This window comes from Erithacus rubecula (genome assembly GCF_903797595.1).
Source record: "Erithacus rubecula genome assembly, chromosome: 13".
NCBI classification, from domain to species: domain Eukaryota; kingdom Metazoa; phylum Chordata; class Aves; order Passeriformes; family Muscicapidae; genus Erithacus; species Erithacus rubecula.
Genome location: NC_136665.1, coordinates 14563766 through 14590854, shown reverse-complemented (window position 1 = coordinate 14590854; position 27089 = coordinate 14563766). Strand labels below are relative to the sequence as shown.

Sequence of the window (27089 nt, the reverse complement as noted above, 5' to 3'; positions counted from 1 at the left end):
AGCTGGGCAAACATCTCATCTGAGCCACTCATGTCAGATCCCAGTCCATGAGAGAAGGTAAAAACTGCAATGCTGACCAGTAGCCTTATTTTTTGTTTTCTTAAGTCTCCTGTGGTTACAGGACATTTGAGGAATTCTCCTGTGAATGTAATGTATCTAACTAGTTGTGTGTGCTGTGGGATATGCTAGCCAAATAATACTGAAAGCTTATGAACCATTAAATGGGCAGAAGGAGTTGGTAGCCACTCAGCCCTCCAGTTCCTTTTTCTGCAGCATTAGCAATTCTGAGGTAGTCACGCAATGGACATAGCTCAAATTAATTAGCTAAATTGGTAGCTAAAGGCAATAAGATTTCATGCCACTTAATATTTCAATGCAAACAAGACAGGCAGCTAAACGTATTTAAATATGATTGGCTCATCTTCTGGAGTGGAGTATCTTATCTCCTGTTTGGGCTAAATACAACTCTCATTGTGCTCAATTAATTCTGCCATTAGCAGTGGTCTGACCTGCTATTAGCTCTGATAAAACATACTGAAGACCATCCTGTGGTAAGGATGTTGAAATGCAATTTAAAGGGGGAAGGAGGATGCACACGCTTTGCTTTTGTGCATAATTAAGCCGTGCTAGTGGTGGGAGACTTAATTCCAGCCGGAGTTTATCAGCAGAGAGCTGCAGTGGTGGCTGGCAGGCTGTGATGCTGCTGGCCTGTGCACACACAGGCTGCACAGCCTTGGAGCAGTTGTTGCAGGCTGTGAAAGGCCTCTGGGTGGAAGGTGCTGATTATTCTCCGTGTCCTGTGCCTGGGAAAAAAAAAAAAAAAAAGAGTTTGTGCCTCTTGGCTTTCTTTTCTTCGCCCTGTTCTTGCCGCCCGCCCTCTCCCCCCACCCTCCTTGTGAAGCAGCCCTTCTGGCTTTGTTGTAAGTGTGGTTTGTAATCATTGTACACATCCCAGATGGTTCATGAAAACTCTTTGAAATGCCATCTGCCAGGCGTGTGTCCAGCCGGCAGCCTGTCATTCTGCTGCAAGAGGAACGGAGGCGGGCTCTCCCTTCCCCCTGCCTCCCTGAATTGCATTCTCCAACACTTGCTCAGATGTGGAGCAGGATAACAGCCGGAGCATCTGCGAGCAATCTCTGCTCCAGACAGCAGCACGGAAAGTTGTCGGGTTTTTCGCCTTCGCCCAGATAAGATATCCCAGCCAGTGTCGTTTTTATTTTCCCTGAGTTTGCTGCTGAGGACCAGCTGAGGTGACAAATGTTATCTCTGTGATGCAATGTTTTCCTCTTCCTTTTCCTAATGCTTTCTGTGTGTTGAAGGCAGCAGCGCTGATAGCAGGCACAGCTGCGGGTTTTTTTTTTTTTTGACTTGAACATATTCAGGAAATTAAGAACACTGAGATGAAACAAATAGATCCATTAAAATGGCTCAGAGGAATTATGGCAGAGATATAATTGTCATGTCAAATAGGCAGCCAGCGCTAGTAAACTGCTGACTGCAATTTCACCGCTATAAAAATTCAGAAGGAAGGAAAAAATGATTAATAAATATGCTCCGTGGGAAGATAGAGATAAAGAAAAGAAGAGGCTTTAAAAGATAAGGTGAAAGCAATCCTGAAGTTCCCTGATCTTTGTGTCTCATCAATGTGTTAGTGGTTATTGGGAAAAAGCACATCCCAGTCTTTATGATTTGGCTCACGTGCCACATGGCTGGGGGTGATGTGAGACTGATTGATGAGCTGAGTCCAATTCTCACTTCCATTGTGCTCCAGGCATGGGACAGCTACAGCACACCATGGGTCATGGTTATTGCTGTGGCTTTTCATCCTCCTTGCTTCCCACTCTCCAGCCAGCTTTAGGGGAATGTGGCAGTGGCCACCAGACACCAGGTGGACACCAGGTGCTCTGGGAAGGGTCCTCAGAGCCTCCATGGCAATGTCAGTGCTCAGGAGGAGATGTGGCACCTGGGCTGGCATCTCCCCAGCTGCTGGATGTGTGCTCCATGCTCCTGGTGTGCCAGGGAGGGACCTGAGTGAGCTGCTCTGCCTGCCCTGGGATGGAGGCACCAGCACTGGGGCAGCCCCAGCACTCTCTGCACTAGATCTGTGAAAGAAAATTGTCTTCTGTTACAATCTACCCAGTAAAAACCATTGTAGCCTTACTATAAGGATTCAGAAATGCAAAGAATGCAAGACTGAGTCCTTTCCAAATGGGAAAGAGTAATTCTGCTAGCAGGGTGGAGGTATCCATCACTATTTCCATCCTCTTCCTTATTTTTTCTCCCTCCTTCATCCATTCATACAGCTCCAAGAGGAGGAATGATGGAAAAAAAGCACAGGAATTTATAGACACTCTGAAGGCTGACAATAAATAATAAAAAAAGAGTTTCTATTTCAAAACAAGAAACGGAGGATGTTAGAGAAAGTGGATGTCAATCAAGGAAATTGATCTAGTGATAGTCTTTCAAGGGTGTCACTCTGTCAAGACTGACCTCTTGAACAGTCTCTCAGATGAATAGGAGATAAGCAGACTTTCCGCTTTCCTGGCACTTGAGGAAAACATTTGCCAGATGCAGGCATGGTAAATTTATGCTCTTTCAACTTCTGAGAACTGGAATCTTCCCAATTAGTTTTCAGAAGCTCAGCTTCTTTATTCTTTCTTCTGTCCTTTTATAGAGGGTTTAAGAAATTGTATGCACTGAGAAGACACTGCCCAGGGGCCAGAGGAGTCCCTCAGAAGTGAGAAATTATGCTTTGTTAAATGTTAGGTATGGTTTCCACAACTCTGAAGTTATTCCCAAGCCATCAGACTGGTTTCAGCCACAGCATTCAGGCACCTCCAGTTCCAGTCTTTCTTCCAAAATTCTGGTTTCTGTGCCATCTGTAAATCTGTCATTTGTATTTAATCTCAGATGTACAGAATCCAGCCACCAACCAGCCTCCAGAGTCATGGAAAATACAGACTATTGAACAGAAATGGATCCTTATCAATGAACTGTGCTCAGTGACCTAAAATGCATCCCAAGTCATCTTAGGAAACAAGTCCTGGAATGACTCATCTTGTACTGAGCTTCAGAGTGCTGCAAATTGGCCAGAAGGGACAAGAGTTTCAGAGCTGGCAGAGTGGCAGTGACCAGAGCCAGTTTTCCATGGGCACAGCAGAAATTGTCAAGTGCTGGAGAGAGAGATTGAGTGTGACTTATTACTGAAAGTGTTCCTGAGCTGCAGTGAGCTTGCAGGTGAACTCCTGTGAGAAGAGTTGTCAGGTTGTCTCTTCAGTGAGCATGTGTGTGTGAATGGTGCATCCAAACTGTCCCATGGTACTTTTCAATGCTGAATAAAAAAATAACAGCATAAATAGAGATGAAACAATAAGAAGAAACAAGGGAGAAATTATGTTTATGATGTGAGGGAACATTTGGTGAGATAGTGATACAGGAATAATGGAACCTGGAAAATAGTTGCCTTATCTGGTAATACAGATTGCAATTTAGTGAAGTATGAGACAATGCTAACAGCAGGAAAGTAATTGCTGGCATATTCCCAGGTACCAAGCTTTTCCAGCTGTGTTTCTGGACACAGAGATGAGAGATTTATTTGCCAGAGTCTTTCTGAGAAGACAAGAAACGTCCCTCAGTTGTTTTGTTCTAATTGGTGCCACCATTCAACCTGAAATCTGTGTCTTGTTTTTACATGGGCTCCTAACTTCAAGATTCTTTTCACCCTCGTAGCTCAGAGATCTGTGTTTTACAGATACTGTTGAATCTTTGTGAAAATTTGTTACTGTCCCTTTTAACTCTTAATAAGAAAACAACCCTAATAATGTTCCAATTTTTCATTTCAGGCACAACCCGCCCTCCAAGAGAAGGAGAAGTGCCTGGTGTGGACTATAACTTTCTGACTGTGGAGGAATTTCGGGAGTTGGAGAGAAGTGGGACACTTCTGGAAGTAGGAACTTATGAAGGTATGGAGCCAGGGGCAGTGAAAAAACACTTCAGATACCCTTGGTGGGACACCACATTTCTCACTCAAGTTAGGACCTTGCTTTCCATCCCAGTGCTCTGCTTCCCTTTTCTCTGCAACCTGAGAGAGGCAATTCCAATTTTGCTGTGCTTTACCTTTTGCCTTCAAAAAAGATGAAAAGATCAATGAAAAGATCAATGTCAGCAGGCCAGGAAAATCCAGCATGTAATCCCATAAGAGAATATTGGGGCAGTATGCATTTATTCTTTGTATCCACTAGGGCTCATCTCCTTGTTCGGTTTTTCTTTCCTCCTGCTCTTTCTCTTTCCCTCCATCTTCCTTCATCACCCACTTTTGTGTCACTATGCATCTAGGTGATACACTGCTTTTTTTTTTTTTTTTTTTTTCCCTTATTCTTAATAATTGCTTCTAACTTGGGTCATCATGTTGATCCTCTTTACAGCACAACTTTGCAAACAACAGCACTGAGACAGTCAAGGGGCACTGAAATGTCACCAGGGTGAGAGCAGGGAAAAGCTCTAGAGAAATGCATGGCAAATTGGCCATTTTTAGGTACACAATAGGACTTGTGTAACTAAATCTGCAGTCTAAAGCTCCTTTAAATGGAAAACTCCTTTTGGAGTGTGTTGGGGTTTTTTGCTCAGGAGAACATTCAAATATACCTCTTGACAAGACAATGAGAAGAAATACATTACAAGTTTGAATGTTCTTACAGTGTACTTCAGCTCAGTCATTTCATATTTCCATTTGAAAAAAGTTTAATGCTTCCTTCTGTAAATATGAGAGATTGAAAAAGCCTTATTGTTTCTTTATTATTCTTTATAATAAGAAATATGGAATACATTGAAAAATACAAACTACACACAACTAGGCTAAAGTCTATGGAAAGTACTCATCAAACATGAACAGAAAAAATTTTAACATGTGGTTTTGGTGTTCAGGGACTGAAGAAAGAGTCCTGAAATACTGTTTGTCTGCTTCTTTAAAAACTCCTTTTTGAGGGCATCTTTAAAGCTTGTGCTCATTCCCAACTGCAGACAATTGCAGTGTCAAACCTGGTTTGCATGAAGATGCTAAATGTATAATTTGGTTTCACTCTTCCACTTCTCTGAGCTGATTAGCTCCATCAGCACCAATACTAACAATTCCAGCAGCAGCTCTTCTCCAAAATGAGCTTTTTCCTCTCTGTGTTTCTAATTATAACACCAAATTAGTTTTCTTTGGTGCTTGAAATAGATCAGCTGAAGGGCCTTGCCGTTGCTTCCTGATCTGTTTGTTCTGGTGACCTTTCCACTTGGAAAGACAAAATGGGCAATGTTTGTAAGCTGGCTCCTGGGACATGCTGGGAATTAGTTCTCAGGAAATGCTGTATCCATCTGGGACAGTTACAGCACACTCCTTCCATTGCTTATGTGATTATATGCAGCAGCAGCTGAGCTGTTCAGGTTTCATGGCTTGCTCTTTTCAGATGCTGAAGATGAGGTTGATTTCTCATAAGTCTGATGTGTATTTCATTTCTGTGGGTGATAGAAGTGCCTGAACTTGAAAGGAATAATTTGTCAGAAGTGCTGAGAAGCTTCTTTGCCCACTGACATCAGTGATGCTGGTGCATTGTGGTTCTGGAGTGCTGGCCCATGGAAGGAAAAATCAATAAGAATAAAGCAAATAATGATGATGCATGTGTGCACATATGCATCAAGACACATTACAGTTTGATTGTAATGTGAAATAAATAGAGTTCATTTTTCACTTATGGCTTAAAGAAATTATTTTGCTGCCTTCTGAGATTTCTTTAATGGCTTTGTTGTACTTTTTGGGGAATTTTGTTTTTACGGCTGTATTGATCAAGACAGTGTTGGTCTTGATTAGATCTTGGAAGATGGGGTGATTGGCTCAATGCTGCAATCACAAGCAATTTTGTCTGTAAAAAAAAAAAAATCTACCAAAACCCCAAACCACAAAGCAAGTTAGACTTTTAATGGCCAAGTCTCTGTTACTGTCCAGCTTTACAGCCTTAGATATTTTAATTATCACTTGGTTTTTGCCACATTTTGCTGCCACTTTTTTTTTTTTTTTTTAATAAGTGTTCCACCATGATAAATTTGACTTTATTTTTGACCAGTGATGGCTTATTCTAAACTTATTCTAGTTCTACCTGCTGTGCTGAGTGGGAATGAGAACAAGTGAAGAGATAGGGTTGCTTGTGCTTTAATGCCCTGAAGTGATTTAGAGATGAAGGGAAAGGCTCTGAAATGGACAGTAGGGATGAGGAATGGGGAAGTTTTTGTGTGCCAGCCAGCCACAAACTCTTGTGGCTCAAGCAGGCTGGTGGTTTGGGGTCACTGTAGTCCAAGGACCCTTCTGGCCTTATTTTGTAAGCATCAGCATGTGGTGGTGGAGAAGGTGGGCATAAAGTCACCTGGATATGGATACTGTCACTGGGAAAAATCTTGCAGAAGAGGTAATAGAAGCATTTAATAACAGTTACTGAAGAGAAGTTTTGGGGAGAAAGATTAGAAAACAGGCAGCCATCAGAAGAGGGGTAGTACACAGGGCTTTGATGCTGATACAGATACTATTGATTTGGAAAGAATAAAGAACAAGCAAAAGAGAACAGTTGGAAACCATAAAAAAGTAGGAGAGTGTATCAGGTTTTTAAAGAACAACCTGGGTTTTGAAAGTGCTCTAATTGCAGAAAGAGAAAGTGCAAGCTGAACAGGAGAAAAGAGGCATTGCTGACCCACAGGGCTTCATAATGCCAGTATTATTTCTGCTTTTGATTCACATCCCAGTGAAGGCAGAGTGGGCAAGGCAGCTGCTGTTCTAGTCACCTCTCATCTCCCTGGTGTGTTCTGCACCCAAAAGGCAACAAAAAATGCAATCAGGTGGGAGGGGGCATTGACAGACCTCAATTCCTGGGGTTTTCAGTTTGGGTTTTAGCACCCTGATTTTTAACCATAAAGCCCAGAAACATCTTTGCTCCCCTGATGAAAGCTACATGTTGATCACATGAATCCAGCAATTGGAAGCCCTGCCCAAAGCTGCCCCAGTATTGGTGATTTTGCCCCACGTGTGTGCTGCACACAGCACATTCCAGCCAGTTAGAAATTCCCATTGATAATGCTCATTAGGAGGGAAAATTCTTTCTAGGCTGCACATTGTCTAGGCCTTGTGGTGGATAGGAAATCACTGTAATTGTAGTCCCAGGCATTTATTGACTGCTCCTTCAGGGCAGAAAATACTGATGGATGCATGGAAGCAATTGTGTAGGTTACTAATTATTTAGCAATTACTTGTGCATTTGAATTGTGGGCTCTCACAGCCACCCCAAGGGAGGCCTGCTTTGAGCACAGCCACCACTTCCAGATTTTATTCCTGTTTTTTCCCCAGCTGCTGACTGGCCCTGAGCAGATCAGGTAACTGCTCTATACTCCAGGTTACTGGCCTGGAGAATATTAAAACAACACTTACTTCTCTCCTCATTAATATTTCAGCAGATGCCCTGTGCCTGCAGCTACCTGCTGTTTCAAATAGGAGGGGGAGAGAGGGAGCCAGGGTGTTCTGTGCTGAATTCAGGCAGCCCTGCAGATGGGAGCTGGGCAGAGGGACACAGGGACAGGGGCATGGTGGCTGAATTTTGAATGGGGATGGCTGTATCCCACCACCAGGGTTTGGTGGGGCTGTGTGAATGAATGCCTGCCCAGCACTTAGTGATCCTCAAAAGAAAAAGTGCTGCACTTTATAACAAGTGAAGGGTTATTACATTATGGAGTATTATTGTCAAGGCATCATCTTTCATTCTCAGGACAAGTGTTATGTGATTGCCAAGAGAAGTAATAAGTAATCTGCATTAATCTCATGACTAAGATGTAATGGGGTGACTTGCTAACATTTTCAAAGTATATAAAACTAGCTACTGTGGACAGGGTCTCTGATTGTGGTACTTAATGATTGTAATAAATTACATTAATAGTGCAGTTTGGATTTCAGCCCAAGTAGAGAGGTGTATTCAGCAGCATGCTTCAAATCAAGATGCCTTTAGACTAATTTATCTGATGGCTTTCCTTGGTTTCTCTGCAGCAGCCACACTACCCCAGCTGCTTTAGCAAAATGGGTGGATTTTTTTTTGCTGATGACTTCACAGCCATGGGTGTCACCAGCTCAGTCCCACCTGGAAATGAGAGCTGAGCCTGTGGCAGGCAGAACACAAGGGGAAAATTGGGCAAGGAAGGGTGGCAGATGCTGGGAATGCCCAGGCAGGTGAACACGTTCAGCTTAATAAGATCAGACATGCTGATTGTTGTCTCCAGACCAGAGATTGACTCAATAAATCATAATGGTGTCTGTAGAACCATTATAATGTGTCACACTGAATATCCACATACTAATATCTGTGCACTGCAGAATGATTTCTCTTCAATTTTTGACTCTTAATACTTTGCTTGCTTTTTTTCTTGTTATATTTTTAAACCACTAGTAGAGGAAAAAAAGGCAACACCTTGTTGTGTATATGCACAATTATCAGTGCTAACTAAGCATGAGTTCTGCTGTACTGAAGTGTCATCTGATCACAATGCTTCATTCTGCAAACAGCTGAAGTGGTACCTGAGTAACTCTTGTTCTCTAAAAGCAAATATTCAAATATCTGATAGGGGTTCAGAGTGGCTTTGAATTTCTTCTGGCATTCCTGACTGGCTTCTCTCTCTCTCTCTGCACTTTCAGTAACAAGTTTCTCCATGTGAGCTCTGTCAGAAATGGTTCACTAGCAGTCGTGTGTTTTAAAACAAAGACCTCAAGGAAAAGGTTCCCAAACAGCTCTGGCAAAAAGAGAGATATGGTGCATTAGTTGCTTTATTTTTAAGTTAGAGTTCAGATTATTTTTATATTTCCTGTGATTTTTGTTTTTTAAATCTATTTGTATGTGGCTGTAGCAGTTGCTATAACACAGCTGTCTCATGGAACACCCCTCCCTCCCCTTCTACATGCATGTTGTACTACTTATTTATTACTTTTAGCATTATTGCTTTATTTTAGGATTTTTTAATGCCTTAAATGTGCTGGGATACACTTGTACATGAGTACTAACAGTAGCATGTGGCAACACCTAGTGAGAGCAGAGCAAAAATCAGAATAAAAGAATGATTTGTTCTGTGAGTGACTCTTCCCCATGCTGCCACTGCCTTTAGGACACTAATTGGAATATATGTTAAATCTCAGACCTAATTGAAATGTGCAGTTTGTAACAGTTTGACTTATTTAACAAGAAACCCAAACTGATCTTTCAGTTAACCTCATCATTAATAACTGCAGAAATTGACAGTGAATCTCCTATTAAAGCAAATGGATATATTGCAGGTTAATTTCTCTGAGCTCTCCTTCATTGCCTGTTTTCCTTCCCATCCAGATGCTGTATCTGCAGCCTGCTCCTGGTTGCCTGGATACTCTGAATTTCCTCCAGGCAATTGCTAATCAATGTGCAGTTGCAGCTAGGTGAATCCCACAGACAGCAGCCAGATCTGTCATCTGAATGTGGAAATCTGTGGCAGAATATGATCTGGGACGAGAACAGACAAAACACCATGGCAGGAGCTCTGCTCCCAGGAACCAATTCATCCTGTGCTAATCAGTCACAAGCACTCTTGCTGGATTAGATGAACAGAAGCTCTTCTGCTAAAATTAAGGGTCAATTGTTTTGGTTCTTGTACTGTGCAGAGAAGAGGAGCTGAGTCTCAGAAAATAAAACAATTACATTAATAATTGCATTTCAAGTCTTTGTGTCAAGGCCTTGCTTAATTTTGCTGCTTATCTCCAAGTGTCTTTCCCAAAATACCCATTTGCACCAAGACAGAAAGCTATGAAGTGCTTTTAAAACATGAGCTATTAATGGAGTCCTTGTTAGCACAGAGTGGTCTCTTTGAAGATGACTTGCACTTCTCATGGACACAGAGCCCTCTGTGCTGCACAAAGGCTTTTGAGTTTCTTGGGATTTTTATAATTGCAAAATTAGACTTCATACATAGGCATCAGTAAACTCAGAACTGCTCTTCTTTTGCTGAGACACAAATACACTCCCAGTCCCAGGTGTAGACACCTTTCCACCACAAAGGAGAATAGCTGCTGCAGAGCAAACACCTGCAGATTAAAGTAACTCAAATATGTGGTTTGGGAGCACGTTCTTCAGTTGCTGTAATTGCCCCATTAGGCTTAATGCTCAAAGTCATGTTTCACTTTGCAGCCAGCTACTCTGCCTCCTGTTACCTGTCCATGCCAGCTCCCTGTCCCACCCTGCAGCCTCCAGGGGCTCCTCTTCCCTCTCTGCTTCAGTCTCCATCCCACACTTCAACCTGTTTGATTGTGCCTGTCTTCCTGTGCATTTCTACCCATTCCAGAAACAGCATCTTGGCTGGATGGAGTCCTTTCAACCCAAATGGAATTGAATTCAACAGTGTGAATTCACTTTTATGGAATAGATTTATGGAATAGATTCATAGGTATTTTACTTAAGGGTGGCTAGTTGGTGCATTTTTTGTGAATTGTAATTTAAATTCCATATCAATGAACCATTTAAGGTGCACTTACTGCTCACCAGGAGAATGCTTAATAAGAATGCTTTGTTATTTGAAATATGAGACAAATTTTCCACTGCCACTTGGTTTCTAAAACTTAAAAAGAAAGTTCTCTTGGCTGGCAGTGTTGCTTTAATTCAGGACAGGGTGGAAGCTGCTGTAGATTGCTTTCATTGATTGTGATCACTGCTTGAATTGGCAGAGCAGGAAGTGTTATGATGATGAGAACTTGTCTTATTGTTGTGATAAGCTGTTACCAAAGTCTAATTACTGGGTGTGATGCTAAAATGTGTAAGCTGCCGACACTTAAAGATAAGGAGATGAAAAGAAACCAGCTCATTCCAAAGAGCTCTTCTGTTTGGGTTTTTTTCATTATTATTGTTATTTTTGTGCACTCTCCTGAGTGCTGCTTTAGAGTGCATGGATTAAGTCATGGATTTGGCTGCAGATGCTGCCATCAAACTTCAGCTGTGGTTAAGTAAGTTTTAAGCACCAAGGGACTGAATAAAATAATTGTTAGTGAAAAGTGATGACAGGGATTCAGTTAATGGTAGGTGCATCTGTGGAGTGAATGGCTTGTTATTAGCTATTGATTCAGGTGCTAGGCAGGATCCAAGTGGGACTGAGAAGAGGGTAAGGGGTAGAAGCCCAGTTCCCACAGGAATTTGGCATGGGAAAGTGCCACTCCTGCCACACTGGCTGCTTCATAACTTTTCCACAGAAAAGCAGAGAGTTTCCTACAGTCTTGTCCCAAAAATCTCCATTGTCTGGGGGACAGTGACATCCTGTTGGAGTCAGAATCCTCAGAAGTTTTGCAGAGCTTCACCTGAGCTCAGCACCCCAGGGAGTCCTGCCCTGACTGCTGTGCTGACTCCAGAAAACATTTTGGGATCCTCTGGGATGACAGATGCTTGTGTATGCACATGTAACATGCTGTTAATAATTAGAGCTGATTGGATATTCAGTACAAATTACACTGGCTAGGAAGTTAGCCCCTTCCCTAGGCTTACAAGTGGCTCACAAAACACTGTTAAAGTCTATTTTTAAATTTATGTTTTTTCATAAACATTGATAGATTTAATTTGAACGAATAATGTCAAGTCTGAGTGTTGTAAAATCCTTGCTGGGCTGTTCACTGTCAGTTGTTAATGGAGCATGTTTGGATTTCTGAGTCACAGTGTAAATATTTTCTATTTCAAATTTTGAGGATGAAACATGAGGTTTGATGATTATTTTTACCAGTCTCCCCCTAATAGTGTGTCTGCTCCCACGCCCAGGCCCACATGCCATGTCTTCAAAAATAACTGCTTGGAGAAGAGAAATAGGGCTGACTGCAGCCAGTAACCATGAGGGAAAGATAGAATTCCCATTTTCTCTCATTTTCCATGTCACCTGTAAGCTGGGTTGAAACATTCTTTTGAAGATTTTCCTCATGAGCTGGTTTATTTCCCCAACCTGTTTGTCCTTGTATGAATCTGGAGGAAAAACTGATTTTTTTAGATATTGACTCAGGCTTAATCTGCCTCCTGTGGTGAAAAAAGAAAAGTTCAGCCCCAGTGGCTACATTTCCCATAAACCCCACACATGCTGAGCCATGCTCAGTTTCAAATTCATATTTGCTCTTTTTAGATACCCATTTATTTTTACAGGGATCCTCTAAAACAACACACTGTCTTGGTAGAGAGTAATTATTCACTAGTGTTAGTGCCAACAACCATGGCTGGTTTAAAAAATGACTAATGATTTTGGTGTAGGAAAACCTGAAATACTTTAGAGAAATATTCCTGTTTTTCTGTTGAGGAACAGCTCTCCGTGGACTGGTAGGAACTCCAGCTTTGCTGTTGCTAGAGGAACTAAAGAGGAACAAAATTTGAAGATATAATCATACATTTCTCTGTAATTGGAGGAGGGATGGTACAATCTGTGCTTTGTTCTTGTCCAGGGGAAATAAAACCCACACTATCAACATCTATAGATCCCCTTCATCCTCATTGTTGCATCCATCCTAAAGAATTTAATCAGTTAAACAGACCTAAAATAACTTTTGCATAAAACAGTGGTGTGCTGTGCTAGAAATAAAATTTGTTTCCATGTGTATGGCACACATATGGCTCTCTCTGCTTAGCAGTTAATATCCTTATAAAACACTATTTTTTTTTTCCTGGAAAACCAAACAAAGCAAAATCCTAAAAAAAAATAACCACAAAATCCCAGAGTAGTGTTGTTCTTCGTGAGAAATGCCAAGAAGATAGATGGGAGCAGGGTTCATTATCCTATTTTTTTTTTTTTATAACTTATGTTTGTATTTTCCCTTTGCACTCTCTCTCCCACATTCCTCCTCTTTTTGCATAAAACAGTCCTGCAGTATGTAGAGCATAAGAATTATTTCTCCAGCAGAAACTGCAACCTGCTTGCAGAGCCTCCGTACCCATTAGAGGCTCTTTCCAGAAGAAGTAATTTCCTTCTCCACATAAATTATGCATCAATGTACATTTAAGATTCTGAGATGATGAGCAGCAGATGAAAGTGCTGCTGCTCCATGGAGCTGGATCCACCTTGCTGTGTGCAGGCTGGAGCACACCTTATTCACACAAACCTGCACGTGTTGCTCTCCTGCTGCAGCTGGAAAAGCAGGGAAAAAAAAAAAGTGGGAGCTGCTCTGCCTTCCTGGGCCTCAGGTCTGTGGGAAATGCCTTTTCACCTTGCAGGAGGCAGGGAGGGGGAATGATTGTGAGTGTTTTCTAGGTGATGTTCCCTGCTGGGCTCTGGCAGTGCAAGGCAGGGCGATTCCAGCTTCTCCTTCCTGAGGATCTGCTCCATGATCCTTCTCCCAGAGGGGAGACTCTTCCTGAGTCCTCCAAAAGGTGTTGTGGTTTTCTTTTTACAGTCAGTGGGGATTTCACTAATCTGCCACAACTCCTCAAATATGATGGACAGTGATGTAGCAACTCCATCAGGTTCCCTGCAGATTCCCCTCATCACCTGTGCACCTTCAGGTTCTTTAGATCAAACCTGATCTACTACAGTGGCTGAGAAAATATATACTGAAAAATTGAAAAATCATGCTTTCAGGTTATATATAGCATGTGGAGATCAATGAAGAGTGTAAATAAATGTATATTCTAGAGAAGAATTTTGCACTGTTGCCACAACTGAACCACATGGGAGGGCATCCTTTGTGTTTTGTGATGTCAAGGAGCATAGGGAAAATTTTTAACTCTACCCTTGGAATCTGAAGATGGCAAATGAAAATTAACAGTAATTCCTGAAAGAAAAATTTTGAGCAGTTTTATATAAAACTATTGTAATAGCAGGTCATTGTGTAAAAATCAGAAGATTCACCTTGCAATAGGTCTGAATTCCTGTAATGCCTAGTGCTGTGGGAACAGATTCCAGACCTGAGGTTGCTGTGGAGAATTTTAGGGGAAATCAAGCAGTGCTGTGGTGTGGAGGTGAAGTGAAACAGGGCCAGTGAAACAGCTCTGTGCTGTTCTGGCATGAATGAACGTGCACTTATTCTGTGTCTCTTCCATGGTCACTTTAAATGACAGAGAGGCAGCCCAAGATTTTGCAGTGTTTCCATCACAGCTGGGATGGATTCTGAGCATGTATTGAACTGGAGGTGCACCTGTGTCACTTCAAGTTTAGCTTTGAGGTCTGGTACTTCACTTTTACCCAAGCTGACCCAACTTCTGAATTTTCTCTTTGAAGAAAGCAGTGCCATGTGGTATCTTGCCTTTCCTCTCCTTTGACTAAGTTTCCTTTTAGAGAGAGAATAGTGTTTGCTTTCCAAATGCAAGATTCCCCCTAAAAGAACCTGTGTACTAAAGCAGGCCATCGAGCCTTTCATCACTCCTCTTGGTGATAGCAGTCATGAATTTTTTATTTTCTGCAGGGCTCACTCCAGATCTGCCACAGCATTGTGTGGGTGCACACATGTAAAAAGGCTACTAATTGAAATTCAGATGTAAGGAGATGAAGTTTTGCTATTCACCATGTCTGCCTTTTGTTTTAGCCCATGTACGCTCAGTGCACCTAAACAATACCACCATTGCTTCTCCTTTTAGATTCGACAAGAATAACTGAAAAGGCAAGAAATATTTCTGTGTCTGCTGTAGAGATGAAGTATACACCCCCAAAAATGGGAATGGCACGTGTTGGCTTCTTTATTTACTTATCTGCGGGGAGGGACAGAAACTTTAATGGAGCCATACAGAAAATGACATAGAAAAGTTGCTGCCATAAACTGTTCTCTTTTGAAGATGCAAATGTGTCTCTATTGCCTAGGTAACTATTATGGAACGCCGAAGCCTCCAAGCCAGCCCCTCAGTGGGAAAGTGACTTCCACCAATGCTCTGCAAAACCTGCAGTCTGGCTCCAAGCAGTCAACTCCAAAGCGAACCAAGTCTTACAATGATATGCAAAATGCTGGCATAGTGCATACAGAGAATGAGGAAGAGGATGATGTACCTGAAATGAGCAGTAGCTTCACAGGTAAAGCAAACATACCACTGTTCTTCAGTTAGAATACATGAGGAAGGCTTTGGGGGGGGGGGGTATTTTGAAGAGGGGGTGTTGTTTTTAATGTGTTTTTTGACAATGTCAAACAGAACTGGCCAACACCTGAGTGGCAGATGTCCAGGTGTGAACAACCCATGCACAGCTGTGTCTTTCCAAAAAGGCCTTATGGGATTGAACTGGTTGAGACAAAATTGTGGTAAAGTTCAAATCCATTAATTGCAGAAAGGTTGGGGAAGAGTTGAACTATGATTGACAGTTGCAAACAGTATGAAATGACTCAACCAGGTTTACATTTGGAATTAATTATTGCTCCTTCCTATATTGCTGTCCTTTTTCCTTCCTTGCATCTAGAGCTGCCCATCACATACAGTTACTGCCCTAGGTCCTCTTCTCCCAGCAGATGGAGTCCTGCTTGCTGCAGGAATGTGATCTGAATCATGGGTACAAGTTCTGTATTTCATTTCATTTGTGTCCTGCTGAGCACAGATCTTGTCCCCACCATGGCTACCATCAAGCCTTGGCTGAAGGATCACTGGAAACCTTTGCAATCTAAAGTCAAGTGCTGTGCAGGCACATTCAGAGTAAAACACCATGGGAGATCCATTGAGTTTCCACAGACATCAGCTGCAAGTTTGTGAAGTCTGAGGGGCAAGAGCTCTTCCCCATGTCTCCAAGCCTAGTATTTGTTAGTGCTTAGAGCATTGTTAGCTCAGCTCAGTTTCAAGCTGAATTCATCCTCTGGGCTCCTTTTGAGGCAGGTACTGAGCAAGTATTATCCACACCTTCAAGCCTTTCCCAGCTGCTTGCCCTGGCAGCTCACCATAACTGGCACTGGGTCCTTTGTCCTCTGATCACCTCCTATCACCATGAAAATTCTTCTCAGTCTCTGAGGACTCAGAGGATCTATCCTGTCAGTTCCTACCTGCCAATGTCCTGGCTCTAACATCTGTTTAGAGCTTTAAAAGGATTTGGGCTGAGATTAAGTTTTGGTCCTCTCTGGGTCAAAGTGTCAAATGGCTTTTGAGGGTTGTACTCTGTTTGGCTGCCACCTGCTACACATTTCCAACTCAAATTGCTTCTAGCCAGCCTAATTTCTCCCAGGCTGGAATGTCTGTCTCTGCTTCCCAGCTCATTGACAAAATTTTGCACCAAGGGTGGTTTCTTATGTGTCATAACATGACAGCAACCTCAGCCTTTGTCACAGGATCTGATTTTGGGAAGAAGCTGGTGGGAGATCTGTTATTTGATTTCCTTGCTGCCCATCTCAGTTTGGTACCCCTGAAGTAGCTTGAGCATAATTTATTTTCCTTGTTTTCCTTTGCAAGATGAAATGCTGGAAGATGCAGCTCATTTGTCACAACGTTATCACACCCTGGCCCCTTGCCTTCATTAAATGAGCACAGAATCAAGAAAAGAGTTATTTCTCATATATAGAAGTGATTCCTTATGCTTATTTCACATGAAATTGTGCTAGCCATATTAAAATGCTCCTGCTTCCCTAGGAGACCTCTCAGTAACTTGTGTTTTCCAGATTTTGGCATGTTTGTACTCTCAGTTTTTAGCTGGCGACGATTTTTTCACGCTTCTTTATCTTGTCATCCTCTACCTAAAAATATCAAACTCCAGGAGGGCTGAGAAGCAAGCACTGAGGGTACTGATATAGTCTAGATGGTTTTCTTCCTGTTCCTCCCAGTTCATGATGTCCTTCTCTTTTGGTAATGGCAGCAGACAGAGTAGAATAATGAAGGAGCTGTTTCCAGGGCTGTGGGCTGTGAATTGAGGATGTCCCTGGTCTCTGGTGTAGGGAGCAGGGATGGTCCAGTCAGTGAAGCCCTTTCAGCCCCACTCCTTGGGGACTTGGCAGAGGTGGCACTGATCTCTCTGTCTTCTGCTCAGTGTGTTGTCTGTGCTTATACTGAGGTTCTCAGGGGATGTGGAAATGCTGCCATAAATTTTCAACACCTTCAAGAAACAGAGAGAGTCCCTTTTGTAGACACAGGGTTAGTTTTAGAATTTGTCCATTGTTGCCAAAACCTCTCTGTGAAGGAGTGAGGGCTCAGGCCTCTTTATTGGGGAGTATCTACTGTGGTTAGTATTGAGAGGAGATGAGCCCTCAGTGTTTCATGGATTCAGCTCAAAACTTCATGGATACAAGCATCAGAAACATTTCCTTAGAGGGAGAAGGTCAGATACAGCATAAAACACTCCTGACTGACTTTGACTGGAAAGATACTGTGATGAGCCTTGGAATAAACCTCCTCAGACAGCAAAAATGGGCAGTAGTGAGCAGCAACATGTGGACAGTGCTGACATACATTTTAACTTTTAATTTAAAATAAGGCACTGCACTGAAGACATTCACCATTAGCTTGTTGACTTTGAGCTTCTGGCTCAACATTTTGCTCTTGTAAAATCTTCTCTTTTGATCATGCTTCAAACAAGAAATTTTATCCTCCTAATCCTGTCCCACAGTTGGCACTGCAGGAGTGAACCTGTAAGCCTGCTTGAAAGCACACTGAGCTCCTCTACAGCAGTGAGCCCTGGCCCCAGGCAGCTTGGAGGAATTTGGTAGCTCAGCAGGGCCTGTTGGAGCTGATCACAGCTCCTGCTTTGTTTGGAGAATGTGGCTGGCAGAGTGTGAGTGGGCAAGGTGAGCTCACCCTGCTGCCACAGACTGCAGGGCTCTGCTCTCTCACATGTCCCTGTGTCTCATGAATTAAAAGGCAAGGAGAGGAAAACTGGCAGGATAAACATGGAGGAGCAAACTGGGTGAGGAAAAGACTGATTGTCCTGGTTTGAAGGACAGTTATCTGCCCATAAAGGCAGAAGCTTCTCTTTGAAATGGAGAATGTAAACCCCCTTCTTCCAAATTATTATAATTTTGAAATTAAGGGGCTCTCAGGCAAAGATATGGGAATTAGTAATAACAGTTCTTTGCTAGAAAAATTAAAATAGAGATACAGTATTACAAAGAACAATCCCAAACACTGCCAGAGTCAGAATCCAAGCTGACGCCCGTCAGTCAGTCAGGGTGGTGGCACAGTCCCATTCAATGGTGGCTGCATCCTCCTGCAGGGGAAGATGGTTCAGCTGGAGCAGTGCTCCTGGAGAAGGTGCAGTTTCCTCTGAAGGTCCAGGGATCATGTGGAAAGGTCTGGCTTTGCTCTGGAATCCAGTGGAAAGAAGGTCCCTTGGTGTTCAAAATCTCAGTTTTTCTCTGGCTAGGAAAGGCTTGGCTCCTCCCCTGGCTGGAACATCTCCCAGTGGGATGATGGAATTTTTATCAGTCATACAGTGGGACTGTGGCCCAGCAGCAGATGATATCTTCCTGGAGGGAGGATGGTTTGTGGAAAAGAGAAAAATGATTGCCCCAGCTGATTTAAAGATGGCCCATTAGCAGATAATATGTGCCACAGAGATAAGGGTCACCGCCCCACCTGGCTTCAACAGATGGGGACAGAATACACATTTCTGGCCACATCCTGTATTGCAATCCAGGACACCGATTGTTGTTGCATTTTAAGGCTATAAGAGCAGCAAAAAGGATAATGCAACATAGTTCCTCATGTAATGGAGAAGCAAGAGAGAGAAGAGCTTTATTGAAAGAAACACTACACATATATAAAGGATAGTTCATGCAAAACAGAAAAGACTCACTGGTTCAAGAAGGCAACACCTCCTCAAAAACATCCTTTTGCAAAACATCTCTGCAGGTGCATCATCATTGTTAAAACTCCTTGACCATGTAAAGGCCTGAGAAAGGCAAGGCCTCGAGGCTGCTTTTTCCCTGGTACCCAAGAACAGGCCGTCAGTTTCCCCTGTGTGTGTTTGTTCTGCAGCAGAGTCTGGTGAGCAAGAGGAGCAGAGCGCGCAGACCCTGCGAGAGGCAGCCCCAGTGTCCGCGGCCGCCAGGCACAGCCACGTCCCCACCACGGACCCCTCCCAGAGCCTCCCCCAGTACCTACCTCCTGCTGCCGAGGACAGCCTCGGGCCTCTGCCAGACAACTGGGAGATGGCCTACACGGAGAACGGAGAAGTCTATTTTATAGAGTAAAGCTCTTTTTTGTTGTTCTAATTCCGATCTCTCTCCCTCTCGTTGGGCGTGAGTGAACCTCCATGGGTGTGTGTTAAATATTTAGTGTGTGCTGTTGGGTTGCAGAGCTGTTAGTTCTTTACTGCTTCTGAAGGGGGTTCGCATTTCCTGATTGGATGAACATCCAAATTACTCCCGGGTTCCAAGGCAGCAGGAATTGCTTGTTTTATGAGGGTAGTTAGAAAGGCAACAGACACTTATAAAATGCAGGCCAGTTGTTTTCACGGGTGGATTGAAAGCTTCTAATTGGAAGGGCTTGAGATTTAATTTCTGGTGCCTGTGTCTGTCGCTGTAAGGTTAGGGAGCAGTGAAAGAACACAGCAACACAGGCTTCATTCAGCAAGCAGAAGAAGCAATTTATTGCAGAAGTAGACACAGTTTTATAGACTGGTTCACAGAACCAAGGATAGAATTAAATTCATTGGTTTAAGGAAGGTAACACCTTTTGTAAACATGCTTTTACTAAAACATCATGCACTCCTTCTGTCCACAACACCAGGTGCTAAACTTTGTTATTAATTATTTCCTTTCTGTTTGCTTTTGAGTAGCTTGAGAAAACTCAAACTGCTTTTTTCCTTGACTCTTATCAGCTTCCACATGTATCTGTGCATAATGAAGCAGAGGGATTCCTCCAGTCCTGTGCACAGGCAGCAGAGCCAGGGATGGATTTTGTGTGTTGTCCTCTCATCACAGCAAATGGGCCAAATGTGTTAATATTCTCCAGTGGTTTGCAAAAGATGCAGCTCAGTGCAGGGTAGGCACAGCAAGTTTGGAACAGCAGTACCTCAAGCTCTGCAGTCTTTGCCTAAGAGCTGATTGCTGTCAGCAGTTTTATGATGATATTGATTTTTTTTCATGCCATAAATAATAGTCTCAAATTATACTTGTCTAAATTTATTGAGGTAGGAGTAACTTATAAAATAGGACCTGTTAGTGTAAGAGATGTCTTGCATAGAGTTCAGCTAGACATTAACACTCAATTAGCCTTTGAAACTCAAACCCTTAGCTGCCAAGTAGAAGAGGGGTTGAGGAATTGATTTTGTATTTGATGGTCTGTTTAATGCAGTTGTGGCAACCCTACCAGAGGCCAATGCCCAGTTACTGCAGAAGAACTTCCTCTGCTAATTACCCCTCTCTCCTGCAGAGAGTTATGCTGGATCAGAGCAGTGAGGGCAGCAGTCCTGCTCCATCATCAGGAGAAAGACGTTTGGACAGGGCCAGGGAAAGATTCAAGAGCAGGTTTTCCCTTAGGAACACATGAGAGAAGATTACCAGAATATCTGAGGAGCTGGGATGACTGAGGGCACCACAGCAGCCCTTTTTCAGCTGGGAGAGGGCTGTTCTAAAAAAAGGCCATTTTCCAGGGCACTCTCAATTACCTGAAGAGGCTCCAACAGTCCCTGAGTGCAAGACAAGGTCAAGAAGGCAGAATGCAAATTCTCATCAGATGGAACCAAGATGTGTACATTACCCTGAGCACAGCTTTTTACTCCTCACTGTGTCCTCAGGGTGCCTCCTTGATGTACTCTCTGCCCTTTGTGTGTGGAACAGCCTAATAGCCCATTCAGCCTGCCATTTTCCTCCTTGGAGGAGGACAGGTGATGAGCAGGAAATGCTGCCCAAGTCAGTTGTTCCCCTGTTGTCCTTCCTTACAGTGCTTCCATCGGGGGTTCTGCTGCTGCCTCTGATTTCCCCAAACCCACCCCTGTGGCTGCTGTGTCTGTGGTCTCTGTGCAATGTGAATAATTTGTCAGCAGAATCATGTATGTGTTGGGCAAACACAGCCTGCACACACAGGCCTGTGTGATGTGAAGCTCTGGAAGCAGCACCTGTCCCTCCCTGCAGTGAGGTTTGAGGATATGTTCATATAGGGGTTTTTGTGATTTTAGTGTGTGCTGGTGTGCATGCAGCCCTGAATGACTGCAGTTCTGTTAATTCTAAGGACACCCTGGGCCTAGAAACTATTTGGTTTGATTTGTATCAGATTAAGGAAGTGAACTAATGAGCGGTGTGGACCCAAGATGGCTCAGATATCTGTTACAGCATCTGTGATACATTGGGTATCAAGTCAGGGTGCTGAAGGGAGCAGCAAGAGATTCTTGTACAGAGCCAGTGCAGGTCCAGTGGGGCCAGGGCTGTGTGTCAGATAACCAATCCTGATGCAGCTGGAGCAATTTGGTTCTTGAGATATGTTTCTCTGGTGCTTTAATTGGGCTTTTTATTACACAGCATATCCCACTCCCCTGTTATCTGTGTTTGTTACAGGTCTAACACAATCCTTTTTACCTGGGAATGTGATCTGAAAGGTGTTTAGCTAAATTTTCTGTGCCTCAGCAAACTGCACTGTTGTGAGCCTTTGGTTGCAAGAAATATGCAAATATTCTATTGCTCTCCTCCCACCACCCTCCTTCTCAGCTAGACTGCAGACTTGCTTGTAAATAAGGTGGCAGACCCCCTCTGCCTTATTTTTATTAATTTGCCTGGTTTGCTGAATTTCTGCCATTCCGTTTTCTAGGTGCTGATTAATTGCTCTGAAGCACACACAAGGATTAAACACATTTGCTCATCCTGCCTTGGGAGGGCTGGGTAGTAGGATGTGTAAAACAAGGACCTTTTATTTGCTCACTCAGATCCTGGCCCCTTTTTCTCCAGTACAATACAAGTTTGCTGTTGGTTGTTAGCTCCTCAGGGATCGTGGTCCTTGTTAAGAGCCCTCCTGAGACTGCAGTGAGGCTAAAGTTCAGTTTGTAAACCTCTTTGAGACCTTGATGGAGAAGTAAATAGCATTACTACGGTGTTGGAACTTAAAACTGTTAAGCAGTGTTAAAGGCTAAGCTAGATAAGTGATACCTCAGGGACTGGAGGATATCTTAGCAGGTTGTGTCTAACATCACACCAGGTTGTAGGAGAGGCATTATATTACCAGATTGTCTGCTTATGCAAATGAAATTATGGGAGAAAATAACTTCTAGAAAAATGTATTTTTAAGCCTGGTTTACTATGCAACCTTCACCGCTGGGACTGGCAGCATGAGGCTGTCAGGGGACTTGTGGAAAGGAAGAGTTGAAAGTAAAGCTGTTCAACTTCCATCAAAGGCTTAGACAGAGCATTTTTATTTGGGTAATTATGAAGTTTTCAATCAAAACCGTTTTTGGCTAATGCTTGGGTCTACCCTAGACATGTCAAAGGTCTTTTGTAGGAACAAAGCTTACTGCATAATTTAGTGAGGAAGGGAAATTTCTGCCTTTAGCTCAGAGACAGCTCTTGGAACTGAAAACAAGCCACCAAAGGCAAAAATTCGTAAATGAATATTATAATATTGCAGTATTCACATGCCTCTTTCCAGTCAGGAGTGCTGATTTGTATATTTTCACTTGTTACCTTTGTGTTTTCAATGCCAAAGTTCTTGTGATTTGATCGACTAGTTTGCACAACATCAAATTGTAGATCTGTTTCTTTGAATCAAAAGTATGCCTTCAGGTCTGTTGAATAATAAAGAGGATATATACTTTTTTGTCATGGATACTTCAACTCTGCTTTATTAACAAAGGTCATATTTCCATTTTTGGTTTCCAGCCATAATACAAAAACAACATCTTGGCTAGATCCACGGTGCCTGAACAAACAGCAGAAGCCTCTAGAAGAATGTGAAGATGATGGTAAGAGACTAAAAATAGTGAAATATATCGTGTTTGGTCCATTCCTAGGTGACTTTTTTCCTTTTCCTTCTCTCTTTCTAATAACTGGTGTTCAGAAAGACTTTTAAAAATGTAAAAGAAGATTTATGAGTAAGTACAAAGAGACAATATCCATTATGTTGTAAAATCGCTGTGATTGTAAACAGCCATTGAGGTGCCAGATCATTTAATAAAATTCAAGGAGGTGCTGCAAGTGAGAAGCCTCTGTTTTTGCAAAGGCTTTTGAGGAGTCACTGATGCTGAACAAGACTCAGAGCTGTCTGACATGTTTGCTCCTTGGGTTGCTGTGTGGGAGGGAGTGACTGAGTCTCTGCGTGCTCGCTGTGTTCCGCTCCAACCGCCTGCTTCGCGTCGATTGAGAGAGTTGTGTTGTTGTTTCCTTGTTTGAGCACAAATAACTCAATTGCTTCACCTCTCCTGCTGAATGCTGACAGTCTGTGCAGTGTTGTGATGGCTGAAATGAATTCCATCTGAAAGTGTGGATTTCTGGTGCTGAAAATTTGCACTGAGATTTGGTATTCCTTGAGATGTTGGAAATGCAAGCCACTGTCTGGTTTAGAGCAGCCAAATGCAGGACTGTTAAAGGAGGTCCCACTCCAGCCTCCTTTGGGAGATGCTGGAAGAAAAAGTGAATTATGAAAATAACTTAAATGTTTGGGAAGACCTGTGAGGCAAATTTGGTCTACTGACCAAAGGTGATGGAATTGAAATGCATAATTTTGGCTAATAGAGTACTGTTATGGTAGACACTTCTCAAAAATGGGAGGGTTTCCTTCCTCAGTGTTGGTGCTGTCCTTGTAAAATCAGTTTTCAAAATATGATGAACATCCTACTGGTATCAGTCATCTCAGTAAAAATCACAATTTTATTTCATAAAAGAATCAACTCAATCCCTTTTCACTGTTCAATTCAACTCTGGCCTCCAGAACTGCTGTTAACTGTTTTTACACATTTTTCAACCTCTCCTGTCTTTCACCTGGGAGATTTTGCAGGGTGTGAGGATTTATCTCTGCAGTCTAGGCTGCAATTTCTGAGTGCACAGAGCAGGATACTCAAACCACAGAGATGTGCCAGGCCCAGAACCACAAGGCTGCAGAGGGTGACTGAGCTCCTCTGTTATCAGTTTTAAGTCTCCTCACAGAAGGGAAAGTCTTTCCCTTGTCCTCTTAGCAATTATAAAGCAAACATTGGAATAATTTGTTTAATTTGGAATAGAAACATACAGCTGGTATTATTGTATTTCATTGAGTTCATAATTTTGGAGAGCAGTGGCATCTTTGTTTATCAACTCCTTAAAATCAGCTAATTTCATCTTCCCGCACACCCCTTCACTTCATTCACCAAGTTGCTCATTAATGGATATTTTTAACATTCATTAGTTTAACCAGTTGCTTCCTAGTTACAGTAGTGCTCTGCACTGCTTTGCTTGGCTGCTCTAATCTTGCTTAGCACATAGTAATAATTATGTTTCAAAAAAACAAAGAGGAGAGAAGGTTAGTTGTGCTTCATCATAGAAGTTGGGTATTTTTTGGCAAGGGTCACTGTTGTGTGTCATTCCATAAAAGTCAGTGGGATGACTTCTCTGTTTTGTTTGGTGTGTGTGCATGTGAGTTGCAGGCTCATCCCACCCCCTGTGTGGATTTTAGAGATGTTAGATATTGTTTCAGATTTGTTTGGCTTCAATTGCCTTGTGCTTTTGCTTGATCAGGATATGTGTCCCTAAGAAAGTTTTTGCTTGTCTCCTATTATTTGGGCTATCAAAGGAAATTCCAATTTGTATTTCACACTAATGGTCCCAAATAACTGCTTTGATAGAATATTTTGCAGAGAGGTCATGGAAGTGTTTTTTTGGGTGTCCAGATGTTGCAGCCCTTCATCTTCTGGTTGCTTCTGTCATTCATTTGTGTGGCTTAAGCTTTGCTGTATTGGGTCTCCAAGATTGTTTTTACCATCTTTGTTCTGGTTTTGTCACCATCTTTCATTTTCAGACTACATTATTATTATTTATAGGCCAAGCAATACTTTAATCATCTGTGTCACTGTTAACTTATGAATATGGAGCAGATAATGATAAATGGAGCAACAGAGAATATTGATGGCTTTGTGTCTTTGAAAAATTATGTGATCTTTGTCCCAGGTGCCCTGCTAAAACTGGTGCATTCCTGCCTGTGCCTCACCAGTGCATCTGGACCCTGGGTCTGTGTTTCCAGTTAAACAAGGCACTTCACTTCATGCCTATCTTAAATCATCTGAGTGAAGTCTGTTGGACCTTGTGTGCACATAAATTTAGGTGCCTTCTTAAAAACCTTGCTATATTAGTCCTTATTTAGGTGCAAGGTTTTCCTCTCAGATTTCTTCATTAGTATCCCGGTCTGGCCTTCTGATAAATCCATGTGTCTCTAGAGCAGATTGTGAAGGTCAGACTGTACAGATCTGAGGGAAAAGCCTCACTACAGTGAGAAAATCACAATTTCATGACTTTGCCATATCAAACCATGACATGGAAGTAGTCCATTGATGCAGATGTTTTGTGAGTGCAAGAATCAGTTCTTTCATTATCTGCATCAAATCCATCAATATTCTGATCACTGGAGTGTGATAAATGGAAAGCTTGGGCTTGGTGTGTAGAAAATTAGTGCTGGTTCTGCTGTTTGCTGTAGGGAATTTCTTGCTTGGGGCTGGTGTCTGAAATTTTCTTTTAATTTTTTCTGTCTCATTTACTGCTCTTCCCTTGGAGAAGAAGGGGTGCACACGGAGGAACTGGACAGTGAACTAGGTAAATCATCCATCTCTCATTTTGATATTTGACTTCAACTGCACTGTTTTGAGCTTTTAATTACTCACTTTCTCCTTTGTATCATTTTGCATCTTTCAGGTTTTTTTTATTTTTTATTTCAACAATAATTTATCAGCAAAACTTCCTCAGCACACAGAGCATTTCTCTTCCCCTAGCTTCAGATCTGCAGTGGTTTTCTTACTGATTCAGAGTTTGAAGAAAGCTAGAGAGCCCCAATCTTGCAAAGGTGTTTTGAAGCCACTTCCTTCTGGACTCTGCAGAAGTTGGGGTCTTTTCCTTTGGCATGTCTGGCTCCAGGAAAAAGCTTATATATGCCAAAGATGAAATGAAGTAGCTCATGATGCTTTTTCAAGACATTTCCCAGACAATAGAAGCTAAGTGGGATTCAGAAAGTTTAAGTATTACATCAGATGCTTCAGCTGAGCTTGTGAATGAAACAGCTTAAAATTTTCCCTCAGTCAGTGATTTTATAAACAGATGATTTTCAATGATGTGGTACACTTTTATTTGCTGCATCTCTTTGTGAAGGATGCTGTCTTGATATCTAATCTCAGCAGTGCTCATTGTGTTCATACTGATGGCAGAGGTAGTTGTTATTTCTGTTCAGCTATGCTCTACTGCACTCACAGAGCTGAAAGGATAAGAGGTTGCACAGGATTTTATTTCCACTAGGACTATTATTGCTTTTAGAAAGGACTGTAGTTAAGAGTTCATAGTTCTGCATACTGGAGGAATTGTATTACCAGAGAATTAAGCTCTGGTTTCTGTAATGACTTGCAAGTAAGTGTATTCTGCTCACTGTTCTGTGTGATGGATGTGGCATCAGCAGCCAGCAGTGGACTTGGAACACTGCTCCACAAATGGTTCTTATGAATAATATGCCTGGAAAAATATGCCCAACTTCTTAGAGAGCAAGAATTTGAAAGAAATGACAGTTTAAAAAGGAATGCAGTCTCTTTAGTGGTTCATGAGTATTATGTGCAGCTCATAGAAATGATCATCAGCAGATCAAGCAGCATCAGAAGTAGGTGGATGCACATCAACAGTCTGCAAAGAGTTCTCACAAAGATCTGCACAAACAGTGGCTTAAAGTGAGAGGGAGGTTTTAAAAAAGCAAACTTAGAGGCAATATTAAACAGAAATTACCCTTCTTTCAATCTGCTATCAGGAACTAGTGCAAGAACAGGGCTGAAAAAATAGATGCAGGGAAACTCATTAATTGATAAGCCTGACCCCAGATCTGCAGGCATTTATGTACACAGATGTTCTGCTGAACATCAAGAGATGTTCCCTGTTTCAATACAGAGAAGTTTTATTGAGCTCATAGCCCATCAGTACTGTTGAGATGTGCAAATATTGCAGTGTAAAGAAAGATATTTTCAAATTACTCAATTGGTTACAGCAACATTAAGAAGGGGGCATGAAAATTTAG

The 27089-nt window shown here is 42.3% G+C and overlaps 1 protein-coding gene across 27 annotated transcripts in view; it reads left to right on the top strand.

The window, feature by feature from the left end:
* Nucleotides 1-27089, top strand: part of MAGI1 (membrane associated guanylate kinase, WW and PDZ domain containing 1) — a 321597-nt gene that overhangs the window by 231074 nt on the left and 63434 nt on the right. For 17 of the 27 annotated variants that reach the window (XM_079317403.1, XM_079317415.1, XM_079317400.1 and 14 more), the window contains 5 exons: nucleotides 3843-3962; nucleotides 14836-15042; nucleotides 18909-19119; nucleotides 22739-22821; nucleotides 25598-25636. In XM_079317403.1, coding sequence (XP_079173529.1) covers nucleotides 3843-3962; nucleotides 14836-15042; nucleotides 18909-19119; nucleotides 22739-22821; nucleotides 25598-25636 — 660 coding nt within the window. The remainder of the gene's footprint in view (nucleotides 1-3842; nucleotides 3963-14835; nucleotides 15043-18908; nucleotides 19120-22738; nucleotides 22822-25597; nucleotides 25637-27089) is intronic. The other 10 variants (XM_079317410.1, XM_079317411.1, XM_079317395.1 and 7 more) reach the window with 4 other exon arrangements.